Genomic DNA, 18,251 nt, shown 5'->3' on the forward strand with positions numbered 1-18,251 from the left:
AGGAGCTTGAGATTAAACATAAATTCAATGATTTTGATTTTCAAAACCATCCTATAAATTCATGTTTATGCTTGGTTTACCATTTGTTTTGATGGCTCAAAGCCTGTTAATTAGTATTCCAGTTTTTTGGATTAAAAATTTTTTTTTTTAGCATGTCGCACCAGACAGTCAGCCATTCTTGTCTGGCGCGTGGTGTCAGGATTGGTCTCCTTTCGGATTAACCGGGTCATGATATGAACGTTCCTGACTCGATCTTTTTTTTTTACGAGGCTGAGTGGCTAGCTTGACGCTCAACCTGGCATGCATGGAAAGCGTACCCGAGGGTGGCCCGACTTGGATTCAAACTCCAGAGCCTTCACTTCGGAGTCTGGCACTGATGCCATTGCGCCACCAGCCGGCACAACTTTTTGGATAAAGGAAAATCACTTAGATTTAAATAAACACCAAAAATCCTAAAAATCAGAAGTTAATGTTTACAGTGCATAATTATTTAAGTCAATAAACTGTGATTAGTAAGAGATGTTATGAAGAGTGTATGAAAGAGTCTACATTACCTTTTCTTTAAAAAAACACAAATTCCATGGTTTTAGTATTACTTCTATGATTCTATTCTAAATTCAATTGATCTTTATGACGAAACAAAATTCTGGAATTAGTTGCCATAATGAAAATTTGTCAATAAAATATATCAGAATTTCAAATCAGTGTAGCTGAAGATTCATAGCCATGAATCTTTTAAAAGAATAGCAAGAATATTTGCACAGTAATGCTGGAAAAATCAACTATAAATCACATAGACAGCAAAGAAACCCAACCATTAACTCCTGGGGCAAATAAAATCCATATGTTCACAAGATGCTGAAGTGAAAAATGATGCATTGTAATTTGGACAAATCATGCAGAGGTTATTACACCAATATTTGCCTGTATAGATGCTTCTATGGTATATGCAAATATAAAGTCTGAACATTTTAAATACACTAAAACTAAAGATACTGCTGATTTGACATCTAATCTCTTGTTTACTTAGTTAGATAAAATTCAGCTTATGATTTAAAACTGATGTTTGAAAAGTGATTGTACAAAAACATTAGAAGGAAGGAAAGACAAATAGGATGTATAAAAGTACTGAAATAGAAACCATAGCAATGCCTGATAGGAACTTCTGAGGGAAGCCCTGAGGTAATCAGCTCCTTTGTGGATACACATGCTTTCCTATTTCCTGTCAGAATTTGTGAAGAAACAAGACTGAACAGCTGCTACTGCTATACCATTCCAAAAACAATTTTACAACTTCTGATTCACTTAAAATCTCAAATTGTAAACACTTTAATTATAACTTGTTTATTTATTATTCTAACTTATAGTAATTCATTATGCATTGCACTATATCCATAAAACAACAAATTTCACAAAATATGCCAATGACAATAAACCTGATTCTAACTTCCAATGGGTTAGATAGATAGATAGATACTTTATTCATCCCCATGGGGAAATTCAACTTTTTTCCAATGTCCCATACACTTGTTGTAGCAAAACTAATTACATACAATACTTAACTCAGTAAAAAATATGATAGGTTACACTATTCAAAAGAAAAAGTCTGGTCATATACTAAGAAAGAACGTAAACAAATGGGATGAAGAAATTGGTTGACACATTGCTCTTTGCAGATAAACTGCGAACAGTTTTAAACTCCTGGGAGTGCACATCTCACACAACCTCTCATGGTCCCAGAACGCATCTTACACAATCAAGAAAGGTTACCAATGCCTCTACTTTCTGAGGAGGCTGAAGAGACCTAGACTATGCACGTTAATACTCTCATCTTTCTACAGAGGCACAGTAGAGAGCATCTTAACATACACTGTATGGTATGGAAACTGCACTGTGGTGGACAGGAAGGCTCTACAACAAGTAGTCAAAAGCGCCCAATGCATCGTCGGCACCAGCCAACCTACCTCAAGGACATATATATAGAAAAGTACTGGCAAAAGGCCAGCACCAACATGAAATATCTCACCCACCCTGCTCATAGACTGTGTGCCCTGCTCCCAATAGGGAGGAGGTTATGTAGCATCCAAATCAAGACCACCAGACTCAAATAAGGCTAATCAACACCCACAGCCACTAACCCACCTTTTCACAATCCTCACCACCACTACTTTATCATTTCCTGTCAGAGTCACCTTATGTACAAACACTCCTGTGCCTGGCATCATTTTATGTAGATATAATAAATTTATGTATACAAGTTATATTACCTATTTACATTTATTATGCTTTTTATTGTGTTCTTTATCTTATTGTGCTTTTTTATGTTGTTTTATATCCAGATTAACAATTATTTTGTTATGTAGTAGAAATGACATGAAACAATCTTGAATCTTGAAGAATAAAAAAAATTACAATTACAAAATCATTTTCAAAAGTTATGAAATTTTGGCCCATAGAGCATTTACAATGCTTTCGAGTCACTCTCAAAATAATGATTATGAAATGAAGGGAAAATATTTTATAACATTTCACTTTCCTCATAAGAAAGTCTGGACAGTTCTTTAATAATAACTCCAAAATTTAGACTCCAAATCAGTTTTTTTTCAGCTTAAGAATGTTTACAGAGGATCGTAAGAACTACATTAAACCAAAACTCAAGACAACATTATATATCACAAATGTAAACTTGTTTTATTCAATGGCATCATATTTAAACTAGGCTGCAATCTTCCAAATAAAACTAGGTCTTTATTCTTAGTCATGATTCAATTTAAGTGTCAAACCGTATTGGGTCACCAGCTCATCACATGCAAAGAGCAAGAACAGACTTTCAGTAGCCTAATGGCTAGTCCAATATTCACAGGTGGGAGATTTAATACCTATATTACTAATTTAAAATCCAATCTATATAGTTAATGATAAATTGCAAACTACACAGACTGAAGCCAATCAATATTTCATGCAGAGAGGTGAAGGATAATATATTCTGGAGGAATAAATGTGGAAAAAGCTAAATAAAAAAGAAACATCTAAGTCATTGTTACAGAACTGTTCTGTCTTTGCTTATCTATTTTATGAAATATTTTTAAACAGAATATATTTATACATTTTAATCTGTAAGACTGCATCACAGGAAAGATGGAATTGCCTTTAGCTTTGAGAAAAGCCTAGATAAACTGAAATAGCTCTTGGCATTGCAATAAATAATACATATGATAATGGATTTTCAATATTATGAGTTTTCTAAATCAAAATCAAAACAAATTGCAGAGACATATTTTGGCTGTATGACCAGGCCATATAAATTAAAGACAATCACAGAAACAGTGTTTTGAAAATTAATTTTATACCATTGATTACTACAATGGGGAATATCTACAAATATAGCACTGCAGGAAAAATCTAAAATAACTTTGTAAGAAAATAAATGGTTAAACGTGAAGAAAAATAGTCGTGGGCTGATAGACAATGCAACTGCTGAAGTACAATACTTCTATTGAATTTCTTGCCTGGACAATAATAAATACACCTTTTTATTTGTTTTATTTCATTTAATGCAAAATTGTTCACAGATCTATTTCTTATCTTTTAAAATGTATTATCTTTATCTTTTAATTCAATTAGTTTTACAGAATTCATAAAATGCCACTGTATATTTGTTGGTATCAAAGACATTCACAAACACCTAGTAATGGTGATGGCATTAACAGCTGATGAACCTGAAAGTGAGGCCTCACCAACTTTGAAAAATGTTCTGCCACTACACTGAGACTGCTGCATAGCATCATACCACTACACCGGGCACCAGACTGCGCCAGAAGAAACAGCATGTCCCAAGGCAGGCAGCTGGCAACTTCAGGGTAGAGAAAAAATTCAGAAGCTCAAATATGTTCAAAACCAAAATTGGCCATTCCTTATTCATTTTGTTTGAAACAGAAAACAAAATATAAAATAAAGTGAACTTAGAATTCTAGAAATCAAACAACTTGAAAACAACTTGAAAGCAAAGATTCTAAATTAACTTTAACATATTGCATTTTGTTCAAAGATTTTAACTGCCACTGAAATGTAATAAATAATAAATTATGCACATCTGTAAATATGTGACATTTTGGATGATTTTAAAATTATGTTCATCACTACACACTCAATACCATCTCATTTTAATTTCTGAGACAGAAGAACAACTTAAATAGGTCTCAACAAAAGATCATAAAAATGGCAGGAAACACAAAAGCAAAGTAGAATTCCATTTCCTAACGCAGTGCCTAAACATTCCATTACTATATTGTGAGTTAGCAGGACTCAAAAAGCACATTTCCAGACCTCCGTAAAGTAAGTGCATGAAACAACTTTGCAACATCTGACAACATTCAAAAGCTTATCCAAATGACATCAGCCTGCTGCACACCTGCACACACAGCATGATTAAAGTTTACATGTCAAGAATTCATAAGATTCATCAATGAACCAGCTTAAAACAGTATTTGAAGTTAAGTTTTAGTTGATCAAAGAAATATACTGATGTCCTGTTGTTAGCTCATCCGGAAGAACAATGAAAAGAGTAATGTTGGAGAAATTTAAGAAGTTTAACAGTTAAAGATAAATAGCACAAACAATGAAGTATAGGGAATAAATTAACAACAAATGAGAAGCAAAAGTATTTGAAATCTTTACTTTGAAACTCTTGGTGTTTACTCATAATGGCATAGCAATGAAACTCCTGATGTTTTAGTATGTTCATTAATATTTATGTTTCTGAGCACAAGATGGAAAACTTAAAACAATTGGCAACATGAGTGAAATATCTCAGACCTACTGGTACTCCTCAAATTTGACAATTCCAATGTCGTCATTGATAACAATTTCTCACCCCTCAACAGCTCCAACTGTAAACAATTTCTTACAACATCTAGTTCTAAATACTCAAAAAAAGAAACAGCAGTTCTATCACAAGGGGAAAGGTGTTAGGAAATCTAATGGGACTAAAGAACGCAAGTTGCCAGATCCCAATGACCTGCATCTGCAGGTTTTAAAGAATAAAGCTGCAGAGATCATTGAACAAGGTACTAGTGAGGCCACATCTGTAAGCTGTACATCATTTTACTTCCCTTGCTTAGAAAAGGGTATTATTGATATTGGAGCAACAAACAACCTGCTGGAAGAACTGGGCGGGGGAGAATGAGCAGCATTTGTGGGAGGAAAGAAATTACTGATGCTGAACCCAACGTTAGAAATCAATAGTGTTAAACCAATGATTAACAATCAAGGAAAATTAACTGATCATTTGGAGAGGATTCATGTAATAAAACTAGACAAACATGACCTCGTAAAAGTTAAATCAATTTTGAAAAATTGCTAGTTTTTATGATGATTAAACTTAGCAGAGTTGATAAAGGAAAAACTAGGTGTACTATATTTGCAGAGCTGATACAAAACAGCCTTGATATACCAGACAGTCCAACAGAAACCGAGCTAATTCCTGTCCCATCATGAATGGCTAAAATAAATTATTACACTTATATTCTTCGATGCTTCCAAGATTTTAATGAAACATTTAAATACATATCGTACAAATGACGATATTTCCATTCGTCGAGATCTTGAAGAAAACTTACAAGATTAAGGCTGATCATTTAAAACAAAGGTGGGTTAGTGCTTTTCACAGAGTGAAGATAACCTAAATAATCCTTTACTTGAGGGTTGTGAAATTTTGATCACTGTGCAATTCCAATTCCCTGGAATCTACCTCCCTGAAACATGAATCCATCCCCCCCCCCCCAATAAATACTAACTGACCTGCAAGTATTTCCATTACTTTAGGATTTTGCATACTTCAGATTTCCGGCATCTGCATATTTCCTCTATACTTGCCTAGTCTTCCCCTGGGCAAACTACCAGAAGTCGAAACTTTCATATGGTGCGTGTAATCAAAGTCCCCGAGTCCCACGCCCAGCCCCCGCTCGTGGTCATCGGCGAGACACGCGCCGCGCGCGCCCGCATCCCACTGTTTACATGGTGCCAACTGTTAATTCGGGGCGCAAAGCGTGCGAGATCTCACTTACCCGACTGCGTAGTATCTGTCAAGTCCTGGTTCACCGCGCACCTCGGGAACTCCTTCAGTTTCCTCCCGCTTAAGTTCAACACTCCGGTCGCAGCAGCTTCCTCCAAGGCCCGCTCCAAACTTCTGTTCCAAGGGAGGTGACCCGATGCGGGGCCGTTGTGGCCAGTGCCTCCTCCGCCATCAAATCCGTTTAATCCTCCTCCGCCGCCACCACTCGCCACACCGAGCTGACAGTCCGACATCAACATCGCCGCCGCCATTAGACAATCTGGTTACTACTGCGCATGTACGAACCCCGATCCATCTGCGCATGTGTGAAGTACAACGTGAGGGAAGTGGGGTGAGACTTTGAACGTCGACCAGCCTTTCCCTCCTACTGGTGATGTTCAACCCGTCAGCTCCAAAAGCAGATTTGTTGTTGCTACAGATTCCAACGACACTAATACAAAATATTAGGGGGGGGTGGTATTTGTTTCAGATAACCTTGTCACAAATACCAAGGTACAGTGAAAAGTTGATTTGCATACCGTCTGTATAGTGCTTTGAGGTAATACAGTAACAGAATGCAGAGTAAAGTATCAATTACAGAGAAATAAACACAAAATGCTGGAGGAACACAGCATGTCAGGTAGCATCTATGGAGGGGAATAAACAAACAGTCGACGTTTCGGGCCAAGATGGATCCTCAGGAGTCAGATTCAGAAAGCATGCAGTGCAGGTAAACAGTTTATTTATTTGCCATCACATCCAACCACGTCTATATCTATCATTACTCCACAGACATCTTCCAGGTATTTACCCAAAAGTGCTGTTTCTAAACGTGCGGAACATTCGTAGCAAAATGGATGGAATAAGTGATAGCGGATACAACGTTTGTCATTTCGTAGACGTGGCCGCAGAATGATCCAAATGAGAGATAAATATTCAAAGGTTAATCGATATTTTAAAAGGACAAGTATAAAAGAAATAGGGGGCCAAGTATCATTTTTAGTAATTATGCAATAATGAAAGAGGCTATCAGTTCAATAAATTAAGATGTGGAATCAGTCTGGATGGAGCTGAAGAATACCCAGGGGTGGTGTCTGTAGCCTTTAAACAATAGTGGTAATGTAGAGAAGGGCCTCACGCAGGAAATGAAAGATGCACAAAACAATATACCACATTAGATCAGCATTAATAAAGTTGAGGAGCAATTCGTAAATTGGATTAGGGGGATTTTAGGGATTAAGATTGAGCAAGCAACAAGGAAGCAAGCTATCCTAGACTAGGTATTGCACAATCAAAAAGTGTTAATTAATACAACCAACATATATAAAATGCTGGTGGAACGCAGCAAGCCAGACAGCATCTATAGGAAGAAGTACAGTCGAAGTTTCCAGCCGAGACCCTTCGTCAGGACTAACTGAAAGGATAGTATTCTTAATTAATATTCTTGTCTTGGATGACCACAGTATGATGGAATTCTTCATTAAGATGGAAAGTGAAATTGTTCAATTCAGAACAATGGAAGCTATGAAGATATGAAGAGCATGTTGCTATAATAGATTGGGTAACTTTATTAAAAGACATGGGAGGATAGTCAATGAATATTTAAAGAACAAAAGTAACAATAGTTGCACATTTTTGCCTAGTAATAAAATAAAAAAGTGACATAACTGTGGCTAACAAAAAAGTTTGTGATAGCATTAGTCCAAAAATTGCCTGGCAAAAGAGCAAACCAGATGATTTAGTTTGGTTAACCACACTCTGGAAAATGACAGTAATTAACATGCCAGTAAAATACTGGATTTATGGTGTTGTAGAATCAGTAGTGAATTGATAACTGTAATGGACTCAAAGTTCAAATAAATTTATTATCAAAGTACATATGTCACCTATCACCTTGAGATTCATTTTCTTGCAGGCATACACAGTAAATCTGAGGAACAGAATAGAATCCAAACTCATCGTGACAGTAGAGGAGGCCATGGACTGAGTTGTCGGAATGGAAATGGGAAGCGGAGCTAAAGTGGGTGACCACTGAGAGATCCTGTTTTCTCTGGCAGATGGAGCATTTGGTGAAGCGGTCACCTAGTCTATGTCAGATCTCACCAAAATACAGGAGGCCACAGCTGGAGCACCGAACACAGTAAATGATCCCAACAAACTCACAGGTGAAGTGTCGCCTCTCCTGAAAGGACTGTTTGGGGCCCTGAATGGTAGTGAGGGAGGAGGTGCAGAGGCAGCTGTAGTACTTGTTTCACTTGCAAGGATAAGTGCCAGGAGGGAAATCAGTGGGGAGGGACAAATGGAGAATGTAATCACATAGGGAGTGATCCTTCTGGAAAGCGGAAAGTGGGTGGATGGGAAAGATATGTTTGGTGGTGGGATCTTGTTAGAGATAGCAGAAGTTACAGAGAAATATCTGCCGGCTGGTGGGGTGATCCCTACCTCTCGTGTTTCCATACCAAGCCATGATGCAAGCAGTCAATATATTCTCCACCCCATATATATAGAAGTTTGTCAAAGTTTTATATGACAGACTAAATCTTTGCAAACTTCCCCTTTCTCCAGTCCTGAATCTCTTTCACCAATTAACTTGGAGCATTTTGTGTGTGCATAAATATTGAGAACATGCATTGGAGTCCTTGGAAGCAAGTCCACAGGTTGTAGGAAGAGTTCAGTGATGGGGTTAGAGAAGTTACCCTCTCTGGTTCAAGAGCCTAATGGGTTGAGGGTTAATAACCTTTCCTGAACCTGGTGGTGTGGATCCTGAAGCTCTTGTATCTTCTCCGTGACGGCAGCAGCGAGAAGAGATCATGGTCTGGGTGGTGGGGGTCCTTGATGATGGATGCTGCTTTCCTGCAAGTGTTCAATGGTGCAGAGGGCTTTACCCGTGATGAAATGGGCTTTATCTACTACTTTTTATAAGATTTTCTGTTCAAGGGCATTGGTGTTTCCATACCAAGACACAATGCAATCAGTCAATAAACTCTCCACCACATGTCTATAGAAGTTGGTCGAAGTTTTAGATGACAAACCAAATCTTCACAAACTTCTAAGTCGAGGCACTGCCATGCTTTCTTTGTAAAGGCACTTATGTGCTGTACCCAAAACAGAACCTCAGAACTGATCACACCAAAGAATTTACAATTGTTGACCTTCTCCACCTCTGATCCCCTGATGAGGACTGGCTCCTGGACCTCTGGTTTCCTCCTTCTGAAGTCAATAATCAGCTTCTTGGTCTTGCCGACATTGAGTGAGAGGTTGCTGTGGCACCACTCACTCAGGCTTTCAATCTCCCTCTTACATGCTGATTCATCACTGCCTTTGATTCGGCCAATGACAGTGGTGTCATCAGTTAACTTAAATATGCCATTGGAGCCGCGCTTCACCTCACAGTCATAAGTATGAAGTGAGTAGAGCAGGGGGCTAGGCACACAGCCTTGGGTGGCCAAGCTGCAGCTGAAATAAAGTTTACAAGAGTCAAACTTATATAGTGCTCGATTATCTTAGAATCTGCCAAGTTTATAATTTTGTCTTCTATTTTCCATTTACAAACATCCTGTCCTTAGTGACATATTGATACTCCCCTGCCAAAGTTCTCTATCAAAATCATCTACTCTCTATAAACTCATGCAAAATGCTAACTATTATTCATGCAAAGTAACAATATTTTCTTCAGTGATTCAGATGTGCAAATATTTAATTTTAAAATTCTCTATTTTTGTTCAAATCCCCCTGTGCTCTTGCCTTAGGGTTTAATGTTACTTCTACTGCTATGACGCTGCTGTGCAAATATGTTGTTGTTCACACCTACCTAATATTTACCTGTTAGCAAGTTGTTAGTTCATGTCTGATTGTAAGTACAGGGTTCACCTTTGTACATTTTTTTTTTAGATACTATTTGAAGAAAATGTAGCATATTTGCACTCTGTGTTTAAATGTATTGCATCCAGTGTAACCAATATGAAAATAATCATTTACACTTTAACATTTAATATTAAGATGACAATGAAATGTATCCTGAATCCAAGTCTATTTACAGCCCAATGGCATGAACATTTAAGTTTTCTAATTTCAGGTAGTCCTTTGTTCTTTTCCCATTCCCACCAGTTCATCCAGGGTCTTGGTTCCATCTGCCCGTTATCTCTCCTTTCTTGGTTTCACCTGCCACCTACCAACCTCCATGCTTATTCTTCCCCCAGCCTACCTCAATTGTCTTCACATGCCCATTTATCCCTCCACACCCCCCACACAGTTTTTTCAATATTTTATTTAATAAGGGGATAAAATGAGATTTGAGTTCTACTGTACCACAGCTTTTCTCAATCCTAAAGTTCAAAGAATATTTTCAGTTATCTAGAGGATTACGGCACCATCATGAGGATAATAGTGGTAATAACAATCCAGCAGAACAACGTTATTTTTAAAGAACATTAATATCAGCCAGTACTGTAGTGACAACTGAATGCAAGTCCTACATTAGAATTTAAGGCATTTAAAAGGTTTGCAAGGAGAACACAAATAGGTCTAAAGGCTCTTGTGAGAGTTCGAGTTAATTTGCTATTCTCTCAAATGTAGGTTCAAAATACTTGTACTTCTCTGGACATCAAGCCTGTATGACATTAAAAGATTCAGATGTGTGCCTTGAGATACCTGTTTAGCCTTTATTCCACAAAGCATTTGGTTGGATTAAAAATAACATAGGTCACCTTGTAGTTACTCTGAACCACTTCCGTGGCAGTGATGATAAACAGAAAATAGTGGAAATTCTCAGTAACCCAGGCAATATCTGCAGAAAGAATACTTCCTTTTTTAAAAAAGACTAAAACTTATGATTTTGACATGATTTACCTCCGCTGCTTCTGTTACTTATGTGAACTTGTGTTATAACTAATTCTTCTCTTTTCATGGAATTTCAGTCCAACAGGAAAACCTCCACTGGTCTCTCTAACACCCTAATTTTTCAATTGTATTTTCAAGCACATTCTACTATGATCTGATCCTGGAAACATACTAGGGACACAGCATGGATTTTAAGTACCACAAAATATATGGAAAGTTATGCTTAGCTACGGAATTAAAAATTGTAAAGGCATTCTGATCACCCATGTTCATTTTCAACACCAACATAACCGTCCACGGCCTCCTCCACTACCATGTTGAGGCTAGACACAGATTAGAGGAATGGCACCTTATATTTTGCTTAGGTAGTCTCCATTTTGATAGCCTGAGCATTAATTTCTTTAACTTCTGATAACTGCTTCTCTCTGTCCTCCCCCCTTTTACCCCTTATCCCACTGCACCTATTACCTCGCAACATACACAAAATGCTGGTGGAACTCTGCAGGCCAAACAGCAGCTATGGAAAAAGTACAGTCGATGTTTCGGGCTGAGACCCTTCAGCAGGACTGGAGGAAAAAAGGGGAGGAGTAGATTTAAAAGGTGGGTGATGGGAGAGAGAAACATAAGGTGATGGGTGAAACCGGGAAGGGGAGGAATGAAGTAAATAGCTGGGAAGTTGATCAGTGAAAAAGTCGCAGGGTTGGGAAGGGGGGAGTCTGATAGGAAGAGACAGAAGGCCATGGAAGAAAGAAAAGGGGTCAGAGCACCAGAGGGAGGCGATGGGCAGGCAAGTGTATCAGGTTGGAGGCTACCCAGACAGAATACAAGGTGGTGGTCCTCAAACCTGAGTGCGACCTCATCGCGAAAGTAGGAGGCCATGGATTGACATAACGGAATGGAAATGGGAAGTGGAATTAAGATGGGTGGCCTCTGGGAGATCCCACTTCTTCTGGCAGACGGCGCATAGGTGCTCGGTGAAACTGTCTCCCAGTCTAGGTCGAGTGTCACTGATATACAGGAGGCCACACTTATGACCCCAAAAGACTCACCGGTGAAGTGTCGCCTCTCCTGGGAGGACTGTTTGGGGCCCTGAATGGTAGTGTGGGAGCAGATATAGAGGCAGGTGTTGCAAGGATAAGTGCCAGGAGGGAGATCAGTGGGGAAGAACGAATGGACAAGGCAGTCGTGTAGGGAACAATCTCTGTAGAAGGCCAAAGGGCCTTGGCCCAAAACGTTGACTGTACTTTTTTCCATAGATGCTGCCTGACCTACTGTGCTCCTCCAGCATTTTGAGTGTGTTGCTTGGATTTCCAACATCTGCAGATATTCTCATTTGGGACTTCTAACCCCTTCTCTTTCCCACCCCACAGTCTTAATCTGCCCCTCACCCACAGATTCCACCCTTAGGTTCCCCCCCATCCATTTTATTCCTTTTATTTATTGGACATTGTCCTCTTCAAGATTTCATCTTCCACAGCCCTTTATCGTTAACACCTATCTACTCAGATCATTCCCACAATCAACCCTCCCTCAGCTGCCTATCCACCACAATCACCCTCCCTCAGCTGCCCATCCACCACCATCACCCACTTCATTTGGACACATTTATCACTCAATAATTCCACCTCTAACCATCTCCCCACTTTCTTTCTAGTCCTGGTGAATAGTATTGGCCTGGAATGTTGGCCTTTCATTCCCTACATGGTTGCTGCCTGACCCACTAATTTCCACCAACTCTTGATTTCAAGCATCTGCTGTCTCTCACACATCCATTAATTTCCATTATGCTCTCAGATGGCAGGTGGTCATTTGATGCTTTGTCCCTTGTTGCCTTTCATTATAACCATGAATGAACTTGCATATGCCAACGACTTGGAGTACTGTGTTCAGTTCTGGTCACTTCACTGCAGGAAGGATGAAAGAGTGCAGAGGAGATTCACATGGATGTTGCCTGGATTGGAGAGTGTGTCTTATGAGAATAGGTTGAGTGAACTTGGCCCTTTTCTCCTTGCAGCAACGAAATGATGAGAGGTGTCCTGATAGAGGAGTATAAGCTGATGAGAGGCATTGATCAGGTTGTAGCCAGAGTCTTTTCCCCAGGGCTGAAACGGTTAACATGAGGGAGCATCATTTTAAGGTGCTTGGAAACAAGTACAGTAGGGATGTCAGGAGTCAGTTTTTCCACACAGAGAATGGTGGGTGCATGGAATGCACTGCTGGTGATGGTGGAGGAGGCAGATACAATATGGTCTTTTAAGAGACCCTTAGATAGATACATGGAGTTTAGAAAAATAGAGGACTATGTGGTATGCTAATTCTGGGCAGTTTCTGGAATAGGTTACATGGTCAGCACAACATTGTGGGCTGAAGGGTCTATGTTCTATGTTCTTGCATTAACCTATGCTTTGAATTAGTGAATATGACAGTAGTGTCATTACAAAGTAGGAACAATTTTAAAAGAATAAGTCTCCTTGGGAGTGAATCATTCTTCAAATTAGCGAGTGAGAGGACAGCATCATTGCATGGCAGGAGCCATTTGAAAAGAATGTCTCATTGGGAGTGAGCTTTTTTTGAGCCAATAAAAAGAAAGGAGGTGCAAGTGGGGTGCTAATGTTGGAGTGGTCAGGCTTTGGCTCAACAGGCAAAGGCTGGAACTTAAGCTTGAGAAGTCAAAGGTATAACAAGTGTAGACAGGATGGTAGTTAAGGTGGTGGAATGCTCCTGTAAGATGTGGGATTGAAGGGTACCTAATGGTATTGGGGGAAGTGCATTCAACTTCAACTCCTGACTGACAAGGTCAGGAAACTGGAGCTGGATGTACTGAGGACCATTCATAGGCTGAAAAACATAGAAAACCTACACCACAATACAGGCCCTTCGACCCGCAAAGCTGGGCCAAACATGTCCTTACCTAGGCTTACCCATAGCCCTCTATTTTTCTAAGCTCCATGTACTTATCCTGGAGTCTCTTAGAAGACCATATTGTTTCCATCTCCACCGCCAGCCCATTCCACACACTCATTACTCTCTCTGTAAAAAAAACAACTTACCCCAACATCTCCTCTGTACCTACTTCCAAGCACCAAAACCTCAAAGATGAAACTTACTGAGGTAGTCACATAACACCCAGCGTGCAGGCTACAGGTAGCAGTTGGATGGCCATCAGGAGAGTTAAGGGGAGTAAGCATTCTATGCAGTGTTCCTCTGTGGCTATTCCCATCAGCAATAAGTATACCCTTTTGGAAACTGCTGGGGATGGCAGGAATAACCTACATGGGCACAACAGCAGTATTCAGGCACTGAATGGAACTGCAGCTGGCTCTGAGGCTCAGCAGGGAAGGGTGAAATCAGGCAGAACAATAGTGAAAGGAGGTTCGGTAGTTAGGGGGATGGGACAGAGGCTTTGGTGGCTACAAAAGAGATGCCAGGATTGCGTATTGCCTCTCAGGTGCTGGCGTCCAGGATTCTCAAGAGGGAGGGTGAACAGCCAAAGATCGTGGTGTACATTGGTACCAATGACATAGGTAGAAAGTGGGAGGAGGTCCTGCGCAGTGAGTACAGGGAGTTAGGAAAGAAGCTGAAAAGTACACCTCTAGGGTAGTAATCTCTGGATTACTCCCAGTACCACATGCTCGTCAGGGCAGGAATAGGATGATAGTACAGATGAATGAGTGGCTGATGAACTGGTGCAAGGGATAGGGTCTCTGGTTCTTGGATAATTGGAACTTTTCTGGGGCAGGGGTGACCTGTACAAGAGGGACAGGTTGCACCTAAACTTGAGGGGAAACAGTATTTTGGCTATGAGATTTGTTAGAGCTATTTGGGAGGGTATAAACTAGTTTGGCAGGGGCATGGGAACCAGAGCACCAGGTCAGAAAGTAGGATGGACAGGAAGATAGATGTCAGGGCCAATAAGACAGGAGCAAAGTAATAGATATGATGGGATGGATAGTTTGAAGTGTGTGTATTTTTAATCTAGGAATACGGTGGGTAAAGATAATTTAGAGCATGGATTGGTACATGGAACTATGATGTGGTCATTACAGAGACTTTGTTGAGCGAGGGGCATAAATGGGTACTTAATATCCCAGGATTTCAATGTTTTAGAAAAGCTAGAGGTAAGAGGTGGGGCAGCTGCACTACTAGTCAGGGAGAGTATTACAGCTGCCTTCAGAGGGGACATAATGGAGGGTTTGTCCACAGAGTTTCTATCGGTAGAACTTATAGGAAGGGTGTAATCACCCTGATGGGATTGTCCAACAGACCACCCACTCCAATAGCCATCTGGATATCAAGCACAAATATGCAGATTAAGGAAAGGTATAAAAACAACATGGTTGTTGTCATGGGGGGACTTCAACTTCCCTAATATAAACTGGGACCTTCTGAATCCAAGAGGTTTAGATGGGGCAGACTTTGTTAGGTGCATCCAGGAGGGTTTCTTAATCAAATGTAGATAATCCAACAAAAGGAGGTGCTGTACTGGACCTGGTATCAGGTAATGAGCCTGCCAGGTGACCAATCTTTCAGTGGGTGAACAGTAAACTTGGCCACCTCATCGGTATACATTTTGAACAACTGGAGACCAGCACTATTCCCTGCAGCACTTGACTAGTCCCATACACTCTTGTAAATAGGCTGTTCATTCCTCTTGTAATAGGCTGTTCATTCCTATTATTTTCTATTCAATAACCCATGCAGAATGCACTACAGTGTATTAACAGAATACATGAAATTGGCTATTTTGTTTAATATCCTGTGGCACTTCAAAGGTTTTCTGATAACTGAAATGCATGATAGCCACTAGTTCCATTGGCCTAACTTAGCTAACAAGAATCTAAGATTTATCTAATTTTTACTTTTCATACTTTGCCCAACCCTAGTAAGTGTCCTGTTACTGCTTTCTTAGTAAGAGATTGTCATTTTCCCTATTAAGATGTCAGAATTGGTTCCTCACTTCCTCTTTCCCTCCACTCAAAATCATTTGCTGTCTTCCAATATGTGGGAATTGCTGTAGAATCTAAAATCTTTGAAGATTATAACCAAAAACACAGAAGAATAAGCTTCATAGCACAGTCAAAAATAACATCTTGTATGTTTCTGAAATCAAATCTTTGTGTTAGCTGGCATTTCCTGTAATACCCTTAAAGTCTAGCACAGCCAATTTACACCTCATCCCTTCAGTTTGTTTTGATTAGATTGAAGATCTAGCCCCAGTATCCAAAGTTTTAAGATCAATTATTTAAATTTTGAATATTAAATTTATCTAAATTTGCAAGGATGCCGCTAGAACTTTGAGGATGAGTCATAGGAAAAGGTTGAAAGGTTTATCCCCCAGAGCATAGAAGAATGAGGGGAGATCTTAGAGGTATACAAAATTGTGAGGGGTACAGATAAACACGTACAGGCTTTTTCCCCCTCTGAGTTAGGGGAGACTAGAGGTCATAAGTTTAGGGAGAAAGGTGAAATATTTAAGGGAAACATGAAAGAAAATTTCTTCAGAGGGTGGTGCAAGTGTGGAACGAGCTGCCAGCTGAAGTGGTGGATATGGTTTCAATTACAACATTTTATAGAAGTTTGGATAGGTACATAGTTGAGAGGGGTATGGAGGACTATGGTCCAGCTGCAGGTAGAAAACCAGTTCAGCACAGACTAGATGGACCAAAGGGCCTGTTTCTGACATTGACATCTCAACAAGTTTCACTAAATATTTCCCATATTTGGCTTGAAGACCTATTACAAAATAGCCAAGAAGAGATACGGGGGAATTTGAGGTCAGGCAAGTGTCTTGTCCAATACCCTAGATTCGAAGACCAATGACATGAACATGGGATATCCACAGTTAGACATCAGCCTAGTAGACCAGTGAGGACAAGAGTTGGTGGCTCCCCACTGATCAGCGAATTGGTAGCAGATTCTGGAATCTGGAATTGGAGCTCCATGCAGGCAGGAGGCACGCGGACAGTTGACACACTAGGTATGCGAATCAGCGAGACTGGAATTCAAGGCTTAGTGTTCGGGGTCCTCATTTGTCAACACTGGTGAATGCTTGGGTCAACACCAAAGTTCAAAGTCCAAAGATCAATCGGAAGTCTCGAAGCCTTGACCTGAGAGTCCATTAGGGAAGTCGAAGCCGAATGTCTGAATCCACGGGGTCGCTAGAAGTTGAAGATAGCCTGTCCTGAGGTTGGGGAAGTGCGTGTGCAGGTGGGAGGAATGGGGTTTGTTTTACTGTTGTTTTTATTGCTTGTGTGTTCCATGTTGTTCTGCTGAACATCTTTAGCATGATATGTTGGCACAGGTATGTGTGGTAACAACTGCGGGCTGCCCCCATGACATAGTTAGATTGCATTGGCTGTTAATGCAAGTTATATTTCACTGTTTCAATGTACAGGTTTCCCCCACTATCTGATGGTAGAGCGTTCCCAGACCCAAAAAAATAACCTACCAAATAGCACATAAAACCTAAAATAACACTAACATATATTAAAAGCAAGAATGATATGATAAATACACAGCCTATATAAAATATAATGTATGTACAGTGTAGCTTCACTTACCAGAATCGGGAAGATTGAGCCAAAACCGATTTGTAGAAAAAAAATCAGCACGTATATGCGTGCGCACGTACACGCATGCGCACACACCTGCCCACACAAGGCTTCATGATCATGGTAGTCTTTCTCAGGGTAAACACAAGTTTAAAGCGAGCGTCTTTTCTCATAAAAGCAAAAATCCTCTTTCGGTTAGCGAAAACAGGTACTAATGTAGGTCTTTCATAAAAGCGAAATGTCATAAAGCGAACATTCAGAAAGCAGGGGACACTTGTACATAAGATTAATGAAACAATGTGCAAATATTCAAACAACCAATAATGTTATAATGATGATCAAGCTTGTGTTGAGCATCCATCCTTAAATTGTATGATGCTTATGTTATCTCCAGCTGTAAATAAGAGAGAACATTTAACTTAAACAAGTATGTGCAGCCACTTTTAGAAGACTCACACCACCAGGTACAAGAACAATTACTACCCTTCAACCATCAAGCTCTTGAACAAAAGGGGATAACTACACTCACTTGTCCTATCATTGAAATATTCCTACAACCAATTATCTCATTTAAGGACTCTTTATCTCATGTTGTTATTTATTGCTATTTATTTATATTTGCATTTGCACATTTTGTTGTCTTCTGCATCTGGTTGATCTTTCATTGATCCTGTTAGAGTTACTGTTCTATAGATTTGCTGAGTATGCCCACAAGAAAATTATTCTCAGGGTTGTATATGGTGACATGTACTTCGATAATAAAATTTACTTTGAACAGAAAAGCTATTCAATAAACAATTACTTTGGAA

At 39.7% G+C, this 18,251-nt stretch overlaps 1 protein-coding gene across 10 annotated transcripts in view; it reads right to left on the reverse strand.

Annotated features, from left to right (window-relative positions):
* The window catches only part of LOC140725615 (DISP complex protein LRCH3-like), a 144,655-nt gene extending 138,299 nt beyond the window's left edge, over positions 1-6,356 (reverse strand). For all 10 annotated transcript variants that reach the window (XM_073041290.1, XM_073041288.1, XM_073041289.1 and 7 more), the window contains exon 1: positions 6,066-6,356. In XM_073041290.1, the coding sequence (XP_072897391.1) occupies positions 6,066-6,324 (259 nt within the window). In that variant the 5' untranslated portion in view covers positions 6,325-6,356. The remainder of the gene's footprint in view (positions 1-6,065) is intronic.
* Between the last annotated feature and the right edge of the window lie 11,895 nt (positions 6,357-18,251).

The sequence above is a fragment of the Hemitrygon akajei genome, chromosome 3 (assembly GCF_048418815.1).
Source record: "Hemitrygon akajei chromosome 3, sHemAka1.3, whole genome shotgun sequence".
Taxonomy (NCBI): Eukaryota; Metazoa; Chordata; class Chondrichthyes; order Myliobatiformes; family Dasyatidae; genus Hemitrygon; species Hemitrygon akajei.